Source organism: Geotrypetes seraphini, chromosome 8 (genome assembly GCF_902459505.1).
Source record: "Geotrypetes seraphini chromosome 8, aGeoSer1.1, whole genome shotgun sequence".
Classification (NCBI taxonomy): Eukaryota; Metazoa; Chordata; class Amphibia; order Gymnophiona; family Dermophiidae; genus Geotrypetes; species Geotrypetes seraphini.
Window position 1 is genome coordinate 97,073,863 of NC_047091.1, and position 19,362 is coordinate 97,093,224.

At 41.9% G+C, this 19,362-nt stretch overlaps 1 protein-coding gene across 1 annotated transcript in view; it reads right to left on the reverse strand.

Annotated features, from left to right (window-relative positions):
* Window positions 1–16,049: 16,049 nt before the first annotated feature.
* The window catches only part of HAUS8 (HAUS augmin like complex subunit 8), a 71,070-nt gene continuing 67,757 nt past the window's right edge, over window positions 16,050–19,362 (reverse strand). The window contains exons 10-11 of the mRNA XM_033957200.1: window positions 18,429–18,570; window positions 16,050–16,885 (exon numbers count right to left, since the gene is read on the reverse strand). Coding sequence (XP_033813091.1) covers window positions 16,762–16,885; window positions 18,429–18,570 — 266 coding nt within the window. The 3' untranslated portion in view covers window positions 16,050–16,761. The remainder of the gene's footprint in view (window positions 16,886–18,428; window positions 18,571–19,362) is intronic.

Consider the following 19,362-nt stretch of genomic DNA (forward strand, 5'->3'; position numbering starts at 1 on the left):
TGCCTAGGTAGAGCTGTAACTTAAATAAGAGGCCTGGCTCGAGGCCCCATCTTACAAAAAGTTATGTGTGGAAGGTCAGAGTTGAGTCATTGTATGCATCGGTGTATCTGGCACACAGGTACCATGTACCAAAAGCAGTTAGTACAATCCTGAGGTGCTAATTCTTGTTTAAAAATATATATAAAATAAAATATCCTTGCTTTAAACTGAAATGTCATAATAAGCAATTTGCAGAGTTTTTTTTTTTTTTTTGTTAGAAGCCTGCTTGTCTACATAGAAAATGTGTGTTCCTTGTCCAAAATGTAAAATTTCTTCCCATTAAAAATATTTTCCCTTGCATAAAAAGCAGCACACAAAGCCAGATTTACGGTTGTTGTATTTACAGTAATTTAACATTTAGGAGTAACTCAAGCAGCGTTGGGGACTTTGTATGCTGCTCGATGAATTCCCCCCTAGTCACTTAAAAATTTTGAGCAAAGAAAATACCGTATATACTTTTTAAAAAAAAATCTTTATTCATTTCATAACTTAAAATCAAATACAGAAAATAAATGTTTAACAATTGAACAATTAAAAACACTTCCGATTTATTCCAATTTATTTTGTAACCTGAAAATTTTCCAAATTCAATAATTAACTTGAGTAAGCTTGGAATCGTTGATTCAGGATTTCTCAAATAAAACAAAATGATCTCTCCAAAGGAATACCTTGAATCTCCTTTGCTTGCTGAATTGCTAACAAGGGTTCTAAAACGATATCAAAAAGCAAAGGAGATAATGGACAACCTTGTTTAACCCCCTTCCGCAAATTAAAACTTTCTGAAAGATTATTATTAATATATAATCTTGCGACAGGGGACTATACAATGTTTGAATCATTTGTATAAATCCTGATCCAATTCCAAACCAATCCATTGCTCGATACATAAAGGTTCATTCCACCCTGTCAAAGGCTTTTTCTGCATCTAAAGATATACAAAAGGCTGGATCATTAATATATTTGGATAAATTTAACATATGTAAGGCTAATCTGGTATTGTTGGAAGAATGCCCCTGAGCTACAAATCCTGTTTGATGCATTCCAATGAAATAGGGGAGAACCTTAGCCAAACGTATGGCTAATGTTTTAGCCAAGATTTTTCCATCTACATTAATTAAAGAAATAGGTCTGTAGTTTGAAACCCAAGTGGGATCTTTATTTGGCTTAGGTAAAACAATAGTAATTGATTCTGCCATAGTTCCTTTTATACCATTATCCAGTTGTTTCATATAAATTTAGTAGATAAGGTAAGAGTAATTTGAAAAGATTTATAGAATTCTACTGTGAAACCATCACCACCTGGAGTGGATCCAACTCTAAGGGACCCCAATGCTGTTTGCAATTCTTGTAAAGATAATGGTTTTTCCAAGCTTTTTTATGTAGTCAGGAATTTTTGGTCCCTTAATTAAAATTTAGAAAAGCTAATCCTTTCTTTTCTTTACCAAAATAAGGCTCAGAAGAATACAGGGATTTATAAAATTTTAAAAATTGTTTTAATATTAAATCAGTTTGAGAAAATGTATTTCCATTTTCATCTTTCACCATTAGTATTTGTTTTCCATTTTTTTGCTTTTAAATAATTTGCCAATAACCTTCCCGCCTTATTTGAATTTCCATAATACATTGTTTGTTGAGAGAATAAGTCTTTCCTTATTTTAGAAGAAATCTCATATTTCCCTTTAACTTTTAATAATTCTTGTAAAGTAGAGTTGTTCAAATTATTAATCAATTTTTATTATAATCTCTATCTTTTGTTCAAGATTAAAAATTTATTTATTTATTTTTAGCAAATATTGAAAAGGAAATAATTTGTCCCCTTACTGTAGCTTTGAACGCATCCCATATTGTTTCTATAGAGAGATCCTCAGTATTAAATTGAAAGTATTCATTCATTTTTGACTGGATTCTCTCAACAAAATTAGGTTCTGTAAGCAATGTATTATCAAATCTCCATATTGATTTATTATTAACTTGATCAATTAAGTTCATTTTGATCCAAACCCCACTGTGATCAGATAGAATGATTGGATCTAAGGAGTCTGAAACAAATATATTCTAGAAAAAGATTTATGGACTTGGGAGCAAACAGAAAATTCCCGATCATTAAAATGAAATATTCGCCAAATATCATGTAAATCACAATTTTGTACCAAATTATCTAGCCCTAATGACTTCATATATCTACTGGGTTTTTTATTCATCAACGGATCCATAACAGCATTGAAATCCCCAGCCACAACTAAATTAGATGTAGCCAGTGGTATTAATAATTGTAGGTTTCTAAAGAAATCAACTTGGTTCAAATTAGGTGCATATACATTAAACAATGCCAAGGTAGTATTTCCCATTATCATGTCCACATGGACCCATCTTGCAGATGGATCTGCATTTTTCATTTTAAATGAGGCATTACACTTTTTATGAATTAGAATTGCTACACCTGCTTTTTTTCCTAAAGCCGACGCAAAAACAATGCTTTATCCAGTCACATTTTAGTTTTTTAGATTCGATGTCAGACAAATTAGTTTTTTGGATGAAACAGATATCCATATTTTATTGCTTTAGGAAAAGTTTTTTAAGGCCATTTACATTTAGTGAATAAATTTTAATCTCCAATTTGAAAATTATTACTAGGTTCATAAATCATAACAAATAATCTACTGCTTTGTAATATTTTCATTAATAGTCCTTTTCTTTCTAAACTTTCCCCCTATTTTCTTCTCTTAATTTAGTATTCATTTTCTTAATTAAGAATACCCAGAACCCAACCCTGTTTTTAGGATAAAGAGACTTATTCACAGTGTAGATCTTGAAAGAATGTGTCCCAATGAAAGGCTGACAAGGGTTATACATGTCTGTTCTAAAATAATTATAATTAATACTTCCCATTACACATCTAGGAGCTCCAGAAAAATTCATTCTTAGGGGATCTAATTCAAATTGATGCCGCAGGATACAAGGGGGTGGGAGGAGGGTTGAAGACTAAGAACTTCACAGGGCCCAGTCTAGGACTTACACAAAACAGGGGAAGCCCAGATCCAGCGGTGAACGCAGACTTTTAATCAACATTCCGAGTTGAGACATCTCAGGTTATACCTGTCTGCATCCATCAGCCATGCATGTAATTTCGCTTATATACATCTCTTCATGGCAAATTCTCACCCGGTCACAAGACCTCCCCGGAAACAGGAAGTAAAAGGTCAGAGGCGTCACTACTACTCGCTTATGCCCTTCCTTTCTCCGAACTGAACTAGTCCACCTCTGATCCCACAGCCCCCACATCAACAATGAACTTCCCTTTGTGCAGATCTAGGAGTCCCCCATCCACCAGCAACCAAATAAACTTTCAGTATTTTCGTTCCTCCTTTTCCCCTGGCAGCCTTCCAGATATCCAACAAAATAAATCCAATCCTGTTGAACATCCGTGGCTCTTCCTACATCGAACAGACACGCTCGAACTCAATCACCACCCAAGATCACTTTTCACCAGAATTCCATTCCAGAGCATTTCAAATAACAGTAAGTATATTTTAGTCTCTTAGATAGTCTCTTATTCAAAAAAGTTGTGAATTATTGGAGTTCTAAATCAGTTAACAGATTTTTCTGGCAGCCATTTTATCTCTTAAAAAATAAAATAAAAAGAAACAGATGACTAATTTTCTTTTTTAAATTTTCATGTTTTAATCAATGGATTTGCTTCATTTTAGTATCTTTTCCTTAGTTATTCCATTGGTAATTCTTGAGCGGAAATGAATTCCTTAAATTTTTCAGGATCATTAAATATAAAGTTTATCTTTATAAGTGACTTTCATTTGAGATGGATAAAAAAAGACCATATTTAGCCCCCATCTCTTTTAATGATTGTCTTAACTGCAAAAACTTGTCTTTGCATAACCGTATCTTTCGCCAAATCTGGAACAATTATTAGTTTAGAGTCTTTATATGATATATTTTTAATTTCTTTTGTCACTTTTATAAAACATGCTAGAATCTAAGTAATTTAAAAATAATTGTTCTTGGCTTAACTTGCGAGGGTTTAGCACCAATTCTATGTGCTTTTTCAATCTCAATTGGATTTTTTGTTTTAAGTGAAAGAATCTTTGGGATTATTTCCTCCAAAAAGGAAATGATATTTTTCCCCTCATATCCTTCAAGTCCAAAAATTCTCAAGTTCTGTTTTCTTGAAAAATTCTCAAGACCAATTAACTTCTTCTGCATTGTAATAATTTTTTATGATCTTTTTGTTTTCTATCTGTGTTTTTTCCAAATTCTGCTTTCCATTTTATTCATTCTATGGTTAATGTCTAATTTCCCATTCATGTTTATTTCTTTTTTTCATTTCCACCATTGTTACACTTATATTCTCCAGTTTATCCATTATTTCAATGACATCCAAAGGATCTAATGAGGATGACACTCCACCAAGTGCTTGTAAGTCTTCCTTTAATCTTTTTGGTTTCACTGAAGATTTTCCTGAATTATCTTGTGCCTTTTGTTTCATTAATAATAACTCCTCCAGATTTGATAACTTAAAAGGATAAATTAAAATAATTCCTATGAAATTGAAACCAAAGAAGGGAGCTCTAGCTTCAACCTGCCATCCGCTGTGCCTTCAAGTTCCGGAATCCAAAAATACCATATATACTTGAATATAAAGCTATCCTAGTATAAACCGAGCTACCATTTTTGCCCCCCCCCCTCTGCTTTTTAGGGGGAAAAATGGTAACTCAAATATAAACCAGAGGGTTTATATTCTACCATTCCTCCCCTTGCCTTTCTGGTGGTGCCCTACCATATACCTTCCTAGTAATCTTCTCCCTCCACTACCACTACCACAAAATTGCCTCCCCCATGAAACAGCATACCTGTACCCGCACCACTACAGCCATCCCCACCAGCTGGCAGCTAGTGTTCATTTCCTTCCTCCCAATTCCCACCCCAGGCCTATTGTGACTTCTTGGTGGTCTAGTGGCGTGTTGGGGCAGAAGCGATTTCCACTCGTTCTTACCCATTCTTTCTCCACAGCAAAAATGTTCGAGACTGCAAATTTCAGCAGCCATTTTTGCTATGGAGAAAGAATAAGCAGGGGGAAGTGAAAATTGCTCCTGCCCCAACACGCCACAAGACCACCAAGAAGTCACGGTAGGCCTGGGGAGAGGCTTTTTACTCCTGCTTGGGAAGGAGAGAATGCTAGCTGCTGGCTAGTGGGGGTGGGCTGAAGTCTGCCAGTTTGGGGGGGGGGGGGAAGTGTTTGCGACAGCAGAGGGGGGAAGACTTTTGGGCCAAGAATCTGTTTATATTCAAATACTGTATCTACAGTAACTATTTTGATCAGTTACCCTTTTAGTCCATCAAAAATATGATCGAGCAAAAAAGTACCAAAAGTAGATGACTTACATACTGTATACTACAAGATAGAGGGATATCAACTGCATAATCCTGCAAAATTTCAGCCTCTAAAATGAGAAATGTTTATCAATTAAAGTAATTAACCTCAGAAATCACATATCTTATTTTAGGTACCTGCATTTTTAAGGCTGTAGAACAGGGGTGCCCAAAAGGTTGATCGCAATCAACCAGTAGATCGCGAAGGCAACGCGAGTCAATCACGGAGCCCATCCTGGGCTCCATGATACTTGTGTGTTGCCATCACGATCTACTGGGCTGATCAGCCTTCCTCTCCCCAACATCAATTCTGACGTCTGAGGAAGTTCTGTGCCAGCCAATTGCTTGGTAGAGGAATGCTGGTCAGCTCAATGCTTCTGTATTGGGAAGCAGGGAGAGCTTGGGGCGGCGGTGGCTTGGGGGCCTGCTCCCCGATGGCAGTGGCATGGGGGATGGCAGGCAGGGAGACTGAAAGAAAAGGGAGGGGGCAGTGAGACAGGAAGAAAAAGTTGGGGAAGGAATGAAGTCTGGAGGAGAGGAAGCATACAGGAGGCTGAAAAAAAGGAAATATTTGATGCAGTCAGAAGAGTGCAACCAGAGACTCATGAAATCACCAAAGGTAGGAAAAATGATTTTATTTTCAATTTAGTGATCAAAATGTGTCCGTTTTGAGAATTTATATCTGCTGTCTGTATTTTGCACTATGGCCCCCTTTTACTAAATCGCAATAGCGGTTTTTAGCACAAGGAGCCTATGAGTGTTGAGAGCAGTGTGGGGCATTCAGCGCAGCTCCCTGTGCTAAAAACTGCTATCACAGTTTAGTAAAAAGGAAGGGTGGTATATTTGTCTATTTTTGTATAGCTGTTACTGAGGTGACATTGCATAGTCATCTTTTTGAAAAAACCCTCGTAATATAAATAATTAACATTTTCTCTGCCTACAGTATGCTGTGCTTTTTTAAAATATTATTGTTTAGATTATTTTGACTCATTTTAAAAGTAGCTCACAAGCACAAAAAGTGTGGACACCCCTGCTGTAGAACATTTTAAAAAAAAAAAATTCACAACTTTGATTTTCAAGTCCCACTCTACAGAAAATACAGTTACTTACCGTAACAGCTGTTATCAGGGACAGCAGGCAGATATTCTTGACTGATGGGTGACGGCACCGACGGAGCCCCGGTAAGGACAATTTTAGAGTGATTGAACTCTAAGAACTTAGAAAGCTCTAGCTAGGCCGCACCGCACGTGCGCGAGTGCCTTCCCGCCCGACGAAGGTGCGCGGTCCCTAGTTAGTATAAGCCAGCTAAGAAGCCAACCCGGGGAGGTAGGAAGGACGCAAGAATATCTGCCTGCTGTCCCTGGATAACACCTGTTACGGTAAGTAACTGCTTTATCCCAGGACAAGCAGGCAGCATATTCTTGACTAATGGGTGACCTCCAAGCTAACAAAGAGGGATGGAGGGAAGGTTGGCCATTAGGAAAATAAATTTTGTAAAACAGATTGGCCGAAGTGTCCATCCCGTCTGGAGAATGCATCCAGACAATAGTGAGATGTAAAAGTATGAACTGAGGACCAAGTAGCAGCCTTGCAGATTTCCTCAATGGAAGTGGAGCGGAGGAAAGCTACAGACGCTGCCATAGCTCTAACTTTGTGGCCCGTGAAAGAACCTTCCAGTGTGAGGCCTGACTGAGCATAACAGAAAGAAACGCAAGCAGCAAGCCAATTGGATAGAGTGCGTTTAGATACAGGATGACCCATCTTGTTAGGATCAAAGAACAAAAACAGTTGAGGAGATGATCTGTGAAGTTTAGTGCGTTCGAGATAGTAAGCCAAAGCATGTTTACAGTCCAAGGTATGTAAAGCCTGTTCACCTGGATGAGAATGAGGCTTCGGGAAAAACACAGGAAGGACAATGGACTGGTTAAGGTGAAAGTCAGACACAACCTTAGGGAGAAACTTTGGGTGTGTACGGAGAACCACCTTATCAGGGTGAAACAGTGAAAGGTGGATCGGCCACTAGTGCATGTAACTCACTGACCCTCCTGGCAGAAGTGAGAGCTATAAGGAAGACCACTTTCCAAGTGAGAAATTTGAAATGTGCTGTGGCCAAAGGTTCAAAAGGAGGCTTCATTAAAGCGGAAAGAACCACATTGAGATCCCAGACCACAGGAGGGGGCTTGAGAGGTAGTTTCACATTGAAAAGGCCCCTCATGAACCTGGAAACCAAAGGATGAGCAGAGAGGGGTTTTCCATGAATTGGCTCATGAAAGGCAGCAATGGCACTGAGATGAACTCTGATAGAAGTAGATTTGAGACCAGAGTCAGACAAGGAAAGAAGATAGTCCAACACCAGTCCCACTGCTAGAGACATGGGATTATGGTGATGTAAGAGGCACCAGGAAGAAAACCGAGACCATTTCTGTTGATAACATTGAAGGGTGGCCGGTTTCCTGGAAGCATCAATGATAGAACGGACAGGCTGAGAAAGGAGTGAGTGAGCCGAAGTTAACCCGAGAGATACCAAGCTGTCAGGTGCAGAGACTGTAAGTTGGGATGCAGTAGGGACTGTTGATGCTGAGTAACCAGAGAAGGAAACAGTGGAAGAAGTATGGGTTCCCTGGAACTGAGTTGAAGTAGAAGGGAGAACCAATGTTGCCTGGGCCACCGTGGAGCGATGAGAATCATGGTGGCTTGTTCCCTCCTGAGCTTGAACAATGTCCGCAGCATGAGCGGTAGAGGAGGAAGTGCATATAGGAAGAGATTGGTCCAATCCAGGAGAAATGCATCGGGTGCCAGACGGTGAGGGGAGTAGAGTCTGGAGCAAAACAGGGGCAGTTGATTGTGAGGAGCTGCAAAAAGGTCCACTTGAGGAGTGCCCCATTGAGTGAAAATGGACTGGAGAGTCAAGGGGTCGAGAGTCCATTCGTGAGGTTGGAGAATTCTGCTGAGATTGTCTGCTAAGGAATTCTGCTCCCCTTGAATGTAGACAGCTTTCAGGAATAAATGACAAGCTGTCGCCCAAGACCAAATCCGTTGGGCTTCCTGACACAACAGGTGAGAGCCCGTCCCTCCCTGTTTGTTGATGTAGTACATTGCAACTTGATTGTCTGTGCAAATGAGTAGAACTTGAGGAAAGAGAAGATGTTGAAATGCCTTGAGGGCATAAAACATTGCTCGGAGTTCCAGGAAATTGATGTGGTGTTTCTTTTCCTGGGCAGTCCAAAACCCCTGAGTTTGGAATTCGTTCAAGTGAGCTCCCCAGGCATAAGGGGATGCGTCTGTGGTGATCACGAGATGAGGAGGTAAATGAACAGTCCTCTGGATAGATTTGAAGATGTCAACCAAAGAAGCGACTGTCGAAGAGACAAGGTCACAGATGTGTTGTTAGCAAGGATCCGTCGCTTGTGACCACTGGGTTGCTAGGGTCCATTGAGGAGTACGCAGGAGGAGACGTGCGAAGGGGGTGACATGCACTGTCGAAGTCATGTGTCCCAAAAGCACCATCATATGATTCGCAGAGATGGTAATCTGTTGCAACACCTGCCGACAGAGATGAAGGATGGTCTGAAGGCGGTTGGATCAGAACAGTGTCCAGAATGGCTCCAATGAATTGAAGTCGCTGGGTTGGAATGAGGTGCGACTTGGGTAGATTGATTTCGAAACCCAACAGTTGAAGGAAGTGAATGGTCTGGTTGGTGGCAAGCAGAACCTCCTGAGGGGAATGAGCCTTGATCAGCCAGTCGTCCAAATAAGGGAAGACTTGAAAATTGTGAGAGCGGAGATAGGCTGCTACCACAATCAGACACTTGGTGAACACCCTGGGAGAGGAGGCCAGACCGAAGGGTAGCACCTTGTACTGATAATGAGTTTGATTGATGAGAAAGCGTAGATATTGCCTGGACATCAGATGGATAGGAATATGTGTGTAGGCCTCTTTGAGATCGAGGGAGCATAGCCAGTCGCCCTGAGTGAGAAGAGGGTAGAGGGTGGCAAGAGAACATTTTGAACTTCTCCTTTACCAAACATTTGTTGAGATCTCCGAGATCTAATATAGGTCTGAGATCTCCGGTCTTTTTGGGGACTAGAAAGTACCTGGAGTAAAATCCCTGACCTCGCTAATCTGGAGGAACTTCTTCGATGGCATTGAGAAGAAGGAGGGATTGAACCTCTTGAGCGAGAAGGAAGGACTGAGACTTGTTGGAAGCAGACTCTTTTGGGAGGCCTAACAGCGGAGGAGTCTGAAAGTTGAGGGAATAGCCGTGGGCGATGAAAGAGAGCACCCATTGGTCGGTGGTGATTACCTCCCATCGAGCCAGAAAAATTTTGAGGTGACCTCCGATAGGCTGTGGAAGAGGACATGAGGGAGGAAGACTGGCAATGCCCTGGAGAAGAGAGTCAAAAGGGCTGAGTTGATTTAGGCTGAGCAACAGGTTTTATTGCAAGCGGCTGTTATTGGCGAGCCTGTTGGTGCTGTTGCTGCCGCTGCCTCAGAGGCTGAGGAGGATGAGGCTGAATTGGCCGAGCAGAGAAACGGCGCTGGTATGACGTCTGCTGCCTAAAAGGACGAGTAGGAGGGGGTTTCTTTTTGTTTTTCAATAAGGTATCCCACCTCGTCTCATGAGCCGAAATTTTCTGGGTGGTGGTATCCAGAGATTCTCCAAACAGCTCATCACCCAGGCAGGGAGCATTGGCAAGGCGGTCCTGGTGGTTAACATCAAGTTCTGAGACGCGAAGCCATGCTAATCGTCTTATAGCGACAGACATTGCAGTAGCTTGGGATGTTAGTTCAAATGTGTCATAGATGGAACGAACCATAAACTTCCTGAGCTGCAAGAGACTGGCAGTACATTGCTGAAAAGCAGAAAGTTTGCGGTCTGGAATATATTTCTGAAAAGTGGCCATCTGCTGTATAAGATGTTTCAGGTAAAACGAGAAGTGGAATGCATAGTTACCTGAACGGTTGGCCAACATAGCATTCTGGTAAAGTCGTTTACCAAATTTGTCCATAGCTTTGCCTTCTCTGCCAGGAGGGACAGAAGCATACACACTTGAGCCTGCAGATTTTTTTAGGGTTGACTCCACCAGCAAAGATTTATGTGGGAGCTGAGGTTTGTCAAACCCTGGAATAGGAATAACTTTATAAAGTGATTCCAATTTCCTTGGAGCTCCTGGGATGGTAAGAGGAGTCTCCAGATTTTTGTAAAAGGTTTCCCTTAAAATATAATGGAGGGGTAATTTCAAAAATTCTTTGGGAGGTTGTTCAAAGACCAAAGCATCCAGGAATGCCTTGGACTTTTTAGAATCAGACTCTAATGGGAGAGAAAGGGTGTCTGACATCTCCCTAAGAAATTTAGTGAAGGAAGAGTGCTCTGGCTTGCTAGCAGGATCCTGCACCGATGGGTCAGCCACATCCGATGAAAAATCCTCCTCGGTACAGAGGGGGATCTTCGGAATCATCCCATAAATCAGGGTCACGTACCGATGGAAGACGGCCCTGAGATAGAGGAGTAGAGGATTCGGTATGCCTGGTTTTGCATACCGATTTGCCAGAACGCATCGACACCGTACCTGGTGACTGTAACGCGGTACGGGTGTCAGAGAGCGGTATCGGATCAGAGACTGAGTGAGCTCGACGAAGAGACTTTGGCTCTGCCGACAAGATAGGCATAGACATCGTAGAGGCAGATTTAAGCGGTGCCGATGTCGATGCCGACAAAATAGGCTGGTTGACGAGCGGTACCGTAGGCTCAGTAGGTACCGACACTGGAAGGTTCGGAGTTAGCAGAGCCGGGGGCAGGTGTTGTAATTGCTCCTTAAGCTGGACCTGGAGGATGGATGCTATGCGCTCATCCAGAGACGGTCCCGATGGCACCGGTACCGCTTTTTTCTTGCTCGGTACCTGCGGTGCAGCACGACGCTCAGGCGAAGTCGATGCTGATGAAGCGGCAATCACTTCTATGGGAGCGGAGCGTTTGTGGGGCCGGCGCGCAGTCTGCAGGACTTGGCTCACTGCATGTTCGACTGGCGGGCCAAGAACTGCAGGGGATGGCTTCTTAGTCGGCTTACCTGTGGGGTGTGACACCGAAGATGTATCTTGCGGTGTCGAAACCGCCGGTGCCGACTTGGAAGAAGTTGCCGATGCCGGAGTCAATGCCAGTGGAACTTCCATAGCGGCACCGAAAAGAAGCTGCTGCTGAATCTGGCGATTCTTCAAAGTTCTCTTTTGAAGAGAACCACAGCGGGTGCACGTCGCAGCCCTATGGTCCAGACCCAAGCACTGAAGGCACCACTTGTGCGGGTCGGATAAAGAAATAGGGCATGCACACCGCTGACACTTTTTAAAACCCGGTGAAGGGGGCATGAAGGGAAAAACGGCAGTAGCAAAATCGAAGCCCGAGGCTTCGATGGTGCCAACAGGCCCTGCCAGGGCCGACCGAAAAAGTAAAAAAAAATAAGACTTTTTTTTTTTTAAATTTAATCAAGGAAAGAATAAAAAACGAGAATGTGAAGAGTTTCACAAGGAAAAATACGCGAGCGGGAAGGCGAAAAAAGGATTATCCAACAGCCGTTGGAAAAACACGCGTCTTCTTAGCTCCGCGTAAACTAAGAAACTGGGGACCGCGCGCCTTCGTCGGGCAGGAAGGCACGCACGGTGCGGCCTAGCTAGAACTTTCTAAGTTCTTAGAGTGCAATCACTCTAAAATTGTCCGTACCGGGGCTCTGTCGGTGCCGTCACCCATCAGTCAAGAATATGCTGCCTGCTTGTCCTGGGATAACCTGTAGTACACAAAAAAAGAAAAATAAAATTCAAAAACTAACATTGCCACACAAAACTTAGTCTTTAGCTGTAACCCCATTTTGGTATCTTTTCACTCTGCAGTTCATATGTATCTTTTAAATAAAAGCATATAGTACAAAACAAAAGTTATTCACCTGTAGCAGGTATTATCCGAGGACAAGAAATGGTTGACCCTACAGTCACATGACCTAATGTCTATTCTAATTATTTCAATTGATTTATGCCTCTTATTTCTGTTCACTGTTATTTGTTTATATTGTATTTTGTTGTTGGTTTAAATAAACTAAGACAACCCCCCCAAAAAAAAAAAACATTGTCAGAAGTAATTGCTGCTTTTTATGGGGACAGGTAAAAAAAAAACCACCCCAAAACTGTCAGAAGTAATTGCTGCTTTTTATGGGGACAGGTAAAAAAAAAAACCACCCCAAAACTGTCAGAAGTAATTGCTGCTTTTTATGGGGACAGGTAAAAAAAAAACCACCCCAAAACTGTCAGAAGTAATTGCTGCTTTTTATGGGGACAGGTAACTTTTATGGGGGGATGGACGGGGACAGAGGAGATTCCTCATGGGGTCGGGCAGAGACGGAGGGGATGCCTTACTGGGATGGGTAGGGATGGAAGGGATACTGGTGTTCAATGTAAGGAACATTTTCTGATATGGTAGAGTATGGCATAAGATCTCTAGAGAGACTAGCTGAAAGGAATATTGGATTTCTAACTTCACTCTCAAGCATGGGGAGAGTAGTCCTGTGGCTTGAGACCACTCCCTCTTCCTAATCCTAAAATGATTTCATGTTTTCCTTATATATATTGATATTTGTCAACATTTGCTTATTTATGATCTGAAGGGTTACCTTCAAAAGGTCATCATAAAATGCATTGAGTCCAGTAAAAAAAAGTATCACCTTATTTCCTTTGTTTATTTCTTTATTCTACCTTTTTTAACTGTAAATTGAATGGAGTGGCATTCTGTAAACCTCCATATTTACTGCCTGATTTGTACCCTTCATACAGACCTTAAAGTGCAGACATTCTAACAAATGTTGGGTTACTTTAATTCAAAAATTGTATGCAACATTCAAAGTGAATCACAAGAAATGTTTATTAAGTATATAAAAATAGATCTGTACTGGATTTTGAATTTCTGGTGGTACAGTATATCTTGAATGTATATACAATAGAACTCCAAAACAAAGTCTTAATTGATCAAGTAAGATCACATTACTATACAGGAAGCTTGGCCAACTGCATATTCATGCCATCTCTGTATAAACACTTAATGAAATTAGCATGAATGTATTTCAACACTTAACTATGCAATACTGATAATTTGTCACACTTCATAGATAACGTAAAACATAAGTGCTGGTAACTCCCAGATCCCGGGCGAGTGCTGTAGTACTAATACTCTTTCATTAAATTTGAATCAGGATTTACAATCCCCTTCCCAGCAGCATCAAACCAGAAGTGCACTTCCAAGTCTGTTACTTGGTTTTAGTTAGGAAAAGTCACTAAGGAGTAAGGGGAAATACAATTAGGTTCTTACCTGCTAATTGTCTTTGTTAGCCTGGTAGACCGGTACAGTTCTTTACGGATGGGTGTTATACCTCACTGCTACCAGCAGGTGGAGACTGAGATCAAACGTATATGTCAGTATAGCTTCCCCTCTACTAATCCAGTCTGCTGAATAGCCAAGCAGAACCTAGGAAAATTCTTAACTGAAAACAGTAAAATACACTCCGAACAGGAGTGTAAAAACAACAAACATCTGCAAACAACTGTTGGAACATGTTTAGAACTTTATGCTGGAAAATAAAACATCCCCAAAGCTCACCAGCTAAGTTAGCTGAGCCATCGCCGCTGTTCTTAATTTTCCCTGGCCCTAAAAAAAATACTAGAAGCTGCAGAAAAATTCAAAGGTGGATGGGTTGCTGCCTGCTGTCCCTAGATAACACCTGTTATGGTAAGTAACTGTGCTTTATCCCAGGACAAGCAAGCAGCCTATTCTCACATGTGGGTGACCTCCAAGCTAACCAGAATAGGATGGTGGGAATGTTGGCAAGTCAGGAGAATAAATTTTGTAACACTGCCTGGCCAAAATGGCCAACCCGTCTGGAGAAAACATCCAGACAATAATGAACTGAGGACCAGGTGGCAGCTTTGCAAATTTCCTCAATAGGAGTGGATCTGAGGAAAACTACTGAAGCCGCAATGGCTCTGATTTTGTGGGCTGTGACTCGACTCTGTAGATGCAGTCCAGCCTGAATATAGCAGAAAGAGATACAAGCTGCCACCCAGTTGGAGATGGTTCGCTTAGAAATCAGATGTCCCAACTTGTTTGGATCGAAAGAGACAAAAAGTTGTGTGGTTTGGTGCTTTCTAAGTAGGCGGCCAAAGCACGCTTACAGTTCAAAGTATGAAGAGCCGATTCTCAAGGATGAGAATGAGGCCTTGGGGAAAAAAACACTCTAATTTAATGGATTGATTGAGATGAAATTCTGAAACCACCATGAAGTACTTCCCGCTGAAAAATGTGCACCACAGACGAATCTTCGCTAGCTGAGGGGTGCTTGAACCCCTCGCTGGGGGAATCAGACCCTCCCAAGAGGATCTTAGAATTCTCCCCAAAAGTCCAGGTCCTCAATTACCTTGTGCTACTCTGGGTAAAAATCCTCATCCTGATAGACCCTCAGGCATTTCGATGAGAGGAGTAGAGGGGGCAAAACCACCGTGGTGTGGGGCCGCATCAGGGAAGACATCGAAGGCAAATACACCCCTTCCCCCCCGAGTGGACACAGAACCTCCAGCCACCAGCACATAAGCTTTACAAAGTGCTAACAAATTCAGGGGGAAAGACTCCCGGTGGCCTCAAGGGACTCCCTGCCATACCTTGCCCCTGTATTTCCAGAACAGAGGGAAGTCACCTGAGGTAACAGATAAAGGAGGAGGTTCCCACCGAAATTGGAGCTCTTAAACTAGCGAAATTGGAGCTCCTGCGGCCTGCCGTGCCTGAAAAGCCTGACTTTCCTGACGCTGAGGCAGAGGCACTGACCAACGTGAAAAGGGAATCCCCAGCCATTCCGGTGGCAAGGGAATCCTTTTCTCCCTGACCATCGGCAGCTGGGGAACCCTCCGCGTGGGCGTTGGGGGAAGCCTGGGCTTTCCTGCGATTTGAACCAGACTCGCAAGGTACATGTGGCGGGGTTCCCTTGCCACTGGCATCTGCTGCATATGAGGCTACCACACCGCTCTGGCCTTCACAACGCTTGCACAGGCTAGCTGCGAGTACCTCGCATTTGGAGCACCTTTTCCCCTTTAAAAGTGCTCATTGTGCTGAAAACCGCCCTAGCTGCAGAAAAAAGTGCCAGTTAGATGAGAAATACAGTAAAAAGGTAGTTTTAAAGGGAAATTAGCCCTTTTGACCGGCACACCTCAGGAATTTTTTTTTAACAGAACAGACTCCACGGCTCTCAAAGCTGGAGGGCTGACCAACCAGGGGGCCAGGCCACCGGCTAAGGCACCTCTACAAAAATATGGGGAGGTGGAGGAAGGTGGGGGGAGGGACCCAGCATGAGACCCGCCGAGTTTAACACCCCCAAGGTCAGACGGATCCCCAAACAGGACCCGTCCCAGTTCTATCCGGCACAAAAAGGGGAACCAGGAGTCCAAAAACAAAGTTCCAACAGTTCTAAGAGGGGAGCTGAATTAGCCTTACCACCTGCTACCAGAAACTGAGGAAGGCTGGATCAGTAGAGGGGCAGCTATGCCAATATACAAGTTTGATCTCAGTCTCCACATGCTGGTAGCAGTGAGGTATAATACCCATCCGTAAGGAACTATACCGGTCTACCAGGCAATACAGAAATTTTTTTTTTTTTGCTGTAGCACAACTGATTTTTGTGAAGTCCCTTAACAAAGCATTTTACTTTCCACCACTCGGAATTAGAATATTTCCTATAAGTGTTTATCCCAGGGAATAAATGCCAGATGCCAAGTGGACAACACCGGTGAGTTCTTCAGGTGCAAACAGACAGAATGAAAAAGTGCTGATAACCTATCACCCATACAAGATTTTAAGCAATCAGCTCCAGAAAACTACTCATTATTTTAACAAGCACAATATTCACCTTTTGCTTCCACTTCCAACACAATATTGGAATATCTATGACACCCTTGTGTGGAATTGACAACATCCAGTGAGGTTCTATCCTTCATTGGTTGCTCTTATTTCCTACAGATAAAGCAACCAAATCTATTTAAACATGCTTGCTATCAGAAGTGGGGCTTGAAAAGGAATCGTTCCATCATCTGCAGGCTGTAGCACCACTGCTTGTAATGGTCCTTGGAAGCTAGGTCTCCAGATTTCAGTCTTATGCCACCTACAGCAATTTAGATGGGAAATCTTTCAAGAAATAAAATAGTGTAAGTAAGAATCAATACACTAGCTAGGTAAGACACAGGAGAGCAAGACTGAGGAGAAACAGGTTGTGTGCCCAAGGACTGCACGTTGGTTTCTCTTCCCAATATGCAAGGAATCACTCATCAAAATACCACGGTTTCACAGTTTCTTGACTGTAGGTGTCCTCTGTAACCTTTTGGTTTTGTAAAGCAGTTTCTTTACTGACCTTATAGGAAAGGTCTAACACTGGTGCAAGACTCCTGCAAAACAAGTATAAACAGAATCAGTTTCCCAGCATCTTAAAAAGTTTCACAGATAGACACAGATGCAAAGAGTATGTTTTACATCTATTATCCTGTACTGAAAAGGGTCTACAGCCAAAGCTAATCATTTTGATTGCAAAAATGAGTTGGGGAAGCAATGCAATGGTGAAGCAGCACTCAAATCTTGTGTTAGAGCAACATCTATCCAAACCCAAGCTCAAGGTTAGGGAAAATCAGGTTCTTAACTATAATTTTCTTTGTAGTAGAAGGGCAAAGGATTCCGGATGATAGGTTATTTCCCTCTTCCTGCAAATTATTTGCAGAAGGCTGTCAATCACGTTTCACCTCTGCCTCCTTCCCCAGTGGAATGTATTGCTACCTTCAGTTTGTACCAAAGCAGAAGAAGGGGCACGGGAAACCTCCCTGACAAATCAATTCTGTTCAGCAACAAATAAAATAAATAATAATCACCACATCAAAAACTTAGGTGAAACAAACAATTTACCTGTCTGCGTGCAACCAGTACTAACACAAATGTAGGACTGAAAATGTCAACCCATTCTAAATTTGTCAGAGATCGTTTTTTTTGTTTGGGTTTTTTTTTTTTAAAAACACCACAGATACATTCTTTTCTTTACCGGCTCTGGACATGCACATCTGTCTGAGTCAGAAAGCAGGCGATGTAACTGACAGGGCAGGTCATCCAGAATCTTTTGCCCATCTACTACAAAGAAAACCCTATTTTCTATCCAATAACCAATTCCTAATCCACAACTGAACATTGCCTCCTATCTCATGACTCTTTAGTTTTCTCAGAAGCCTCTCATGAGGAACTTTGTCAAAAGCTTTCTGAAAATCTAGATACACTACATCAACCGGCTCAACTTTACCCACATGTTTATTTACACCTTTGAGGCAAGATCTCCCTTGGCTGAACCAATGCTGACTGTCCCATTAAATATGTTTGTCTACATTTTCCACAATTACAATATTTCTGCATACTGTTTTTTGTTTGTTTTTATCTTTGTATATTTTTTTTTTAGGTAGATTTCAAATTCTGGCACCTTGTCCAGAGGTTGCCTAGTGATGTGGCTGTTGCCATAGCAGTGCCATGAAGTCACTTCCGGTGGTGCATTTAAATTCTGATCAGCTCCAGGAGGTCATGCACCTTGTGGCCTTACAAATGGGTGAGAAGCTCTTAAAGAATCTGTTCCTTTTTGCGTCTATGTGAAAAGCTCCATAGTGAACAAGGCTCAGGGGCTGCAACTAAATAATTCACACTCATCTGGGAGAGGAGGAGCTTTATGCAGTAACTTCCTAGTGTTGTCTACCTGCTAAACTGCCTGAACGCACAGCTCCAAACTCGCTGCAAATACACAGCACTGCAACATGTCAATGTATTGAAATAAAAAAAAAAAAAAGTATTGGAGATTAGATCAACTAGTGAGCTTCCTAAAGTGCAAGATCCATCGTTTTTACTTACAAAAAAGCATAGCATGTGCATGTGTCTTAACTTTAAAATGTTACAATTTTGAAATACCTTGAAAGATCTGTGTCTATTTTTAGAGCCACTTCTTCCAATTCTTTCACTGCATTGAATGCCTTTGAATTCTCTTCCGAACAGTCAGGTATAATGTCAGCTAGAAGCTTTTCTGTGACAACTAAATGTTTCTGCAGGTCATCTAAGAGAAAGCAATTAATACACAGGACACCAAAAATGTATTCCAACCCCAATAAGGGAAAAAACTTCAAACTTTCCTGAAACAAAGAGAAAAGTGTATCAAATAAAAGGTCAGCCACTCTGGATCCAAGGTGGTTAGTTTATATAAAACTTAAGCAGTATAGTGGCTGGTGCCAATTGAGAATTCATGGGAGCCAGTAAGGAAGCTGCTTCAGTGCCGAGAAGCAGCACCAATTCGCCCTGCTGCTCATGCTGCTGATTTTGACTAAGTGGATTCACGCAGCTGGTTAGCAGCGGGGCAGGAGTTCAGAAAGTTTGCTCCTGCCCGCTGCACCTCCACCAACAATCGGCAGAGGTAGGAAGATAGGGCAGGGAGGATGGAAGGACGCTAGGGCACAGAGCCCGACAGGGGGAGGGGAGGAAGGAAGGGGGTTGGGTGCAGAGCCTGACGGGGCAGGACACTTGAATATTAAGCTGCCTGACATAGTTGGGTGAATGTGTGCACTACGTACACATATGAACGAATTAACGCAGAGTGTAAGGGATTTAGTGAGGTATTTAATAAAGTTTGGAGCCCATTGACCAAATTTGTAAAAATATAATAATGTATATTTATCATCTTTCCTTTGGTTCATTTATCTTTATACATCCAGGGGGGGTGGGGGGTTGGAAGGAGGGGAGTAAATATTGATAGCGACATTTGGGTTACTTTATTCTTCATTTGTATTATATATTAGGTTATGTTGTGCTATTATATGCAAGAAACTGAAATTATTGAATTATATCTGTTACC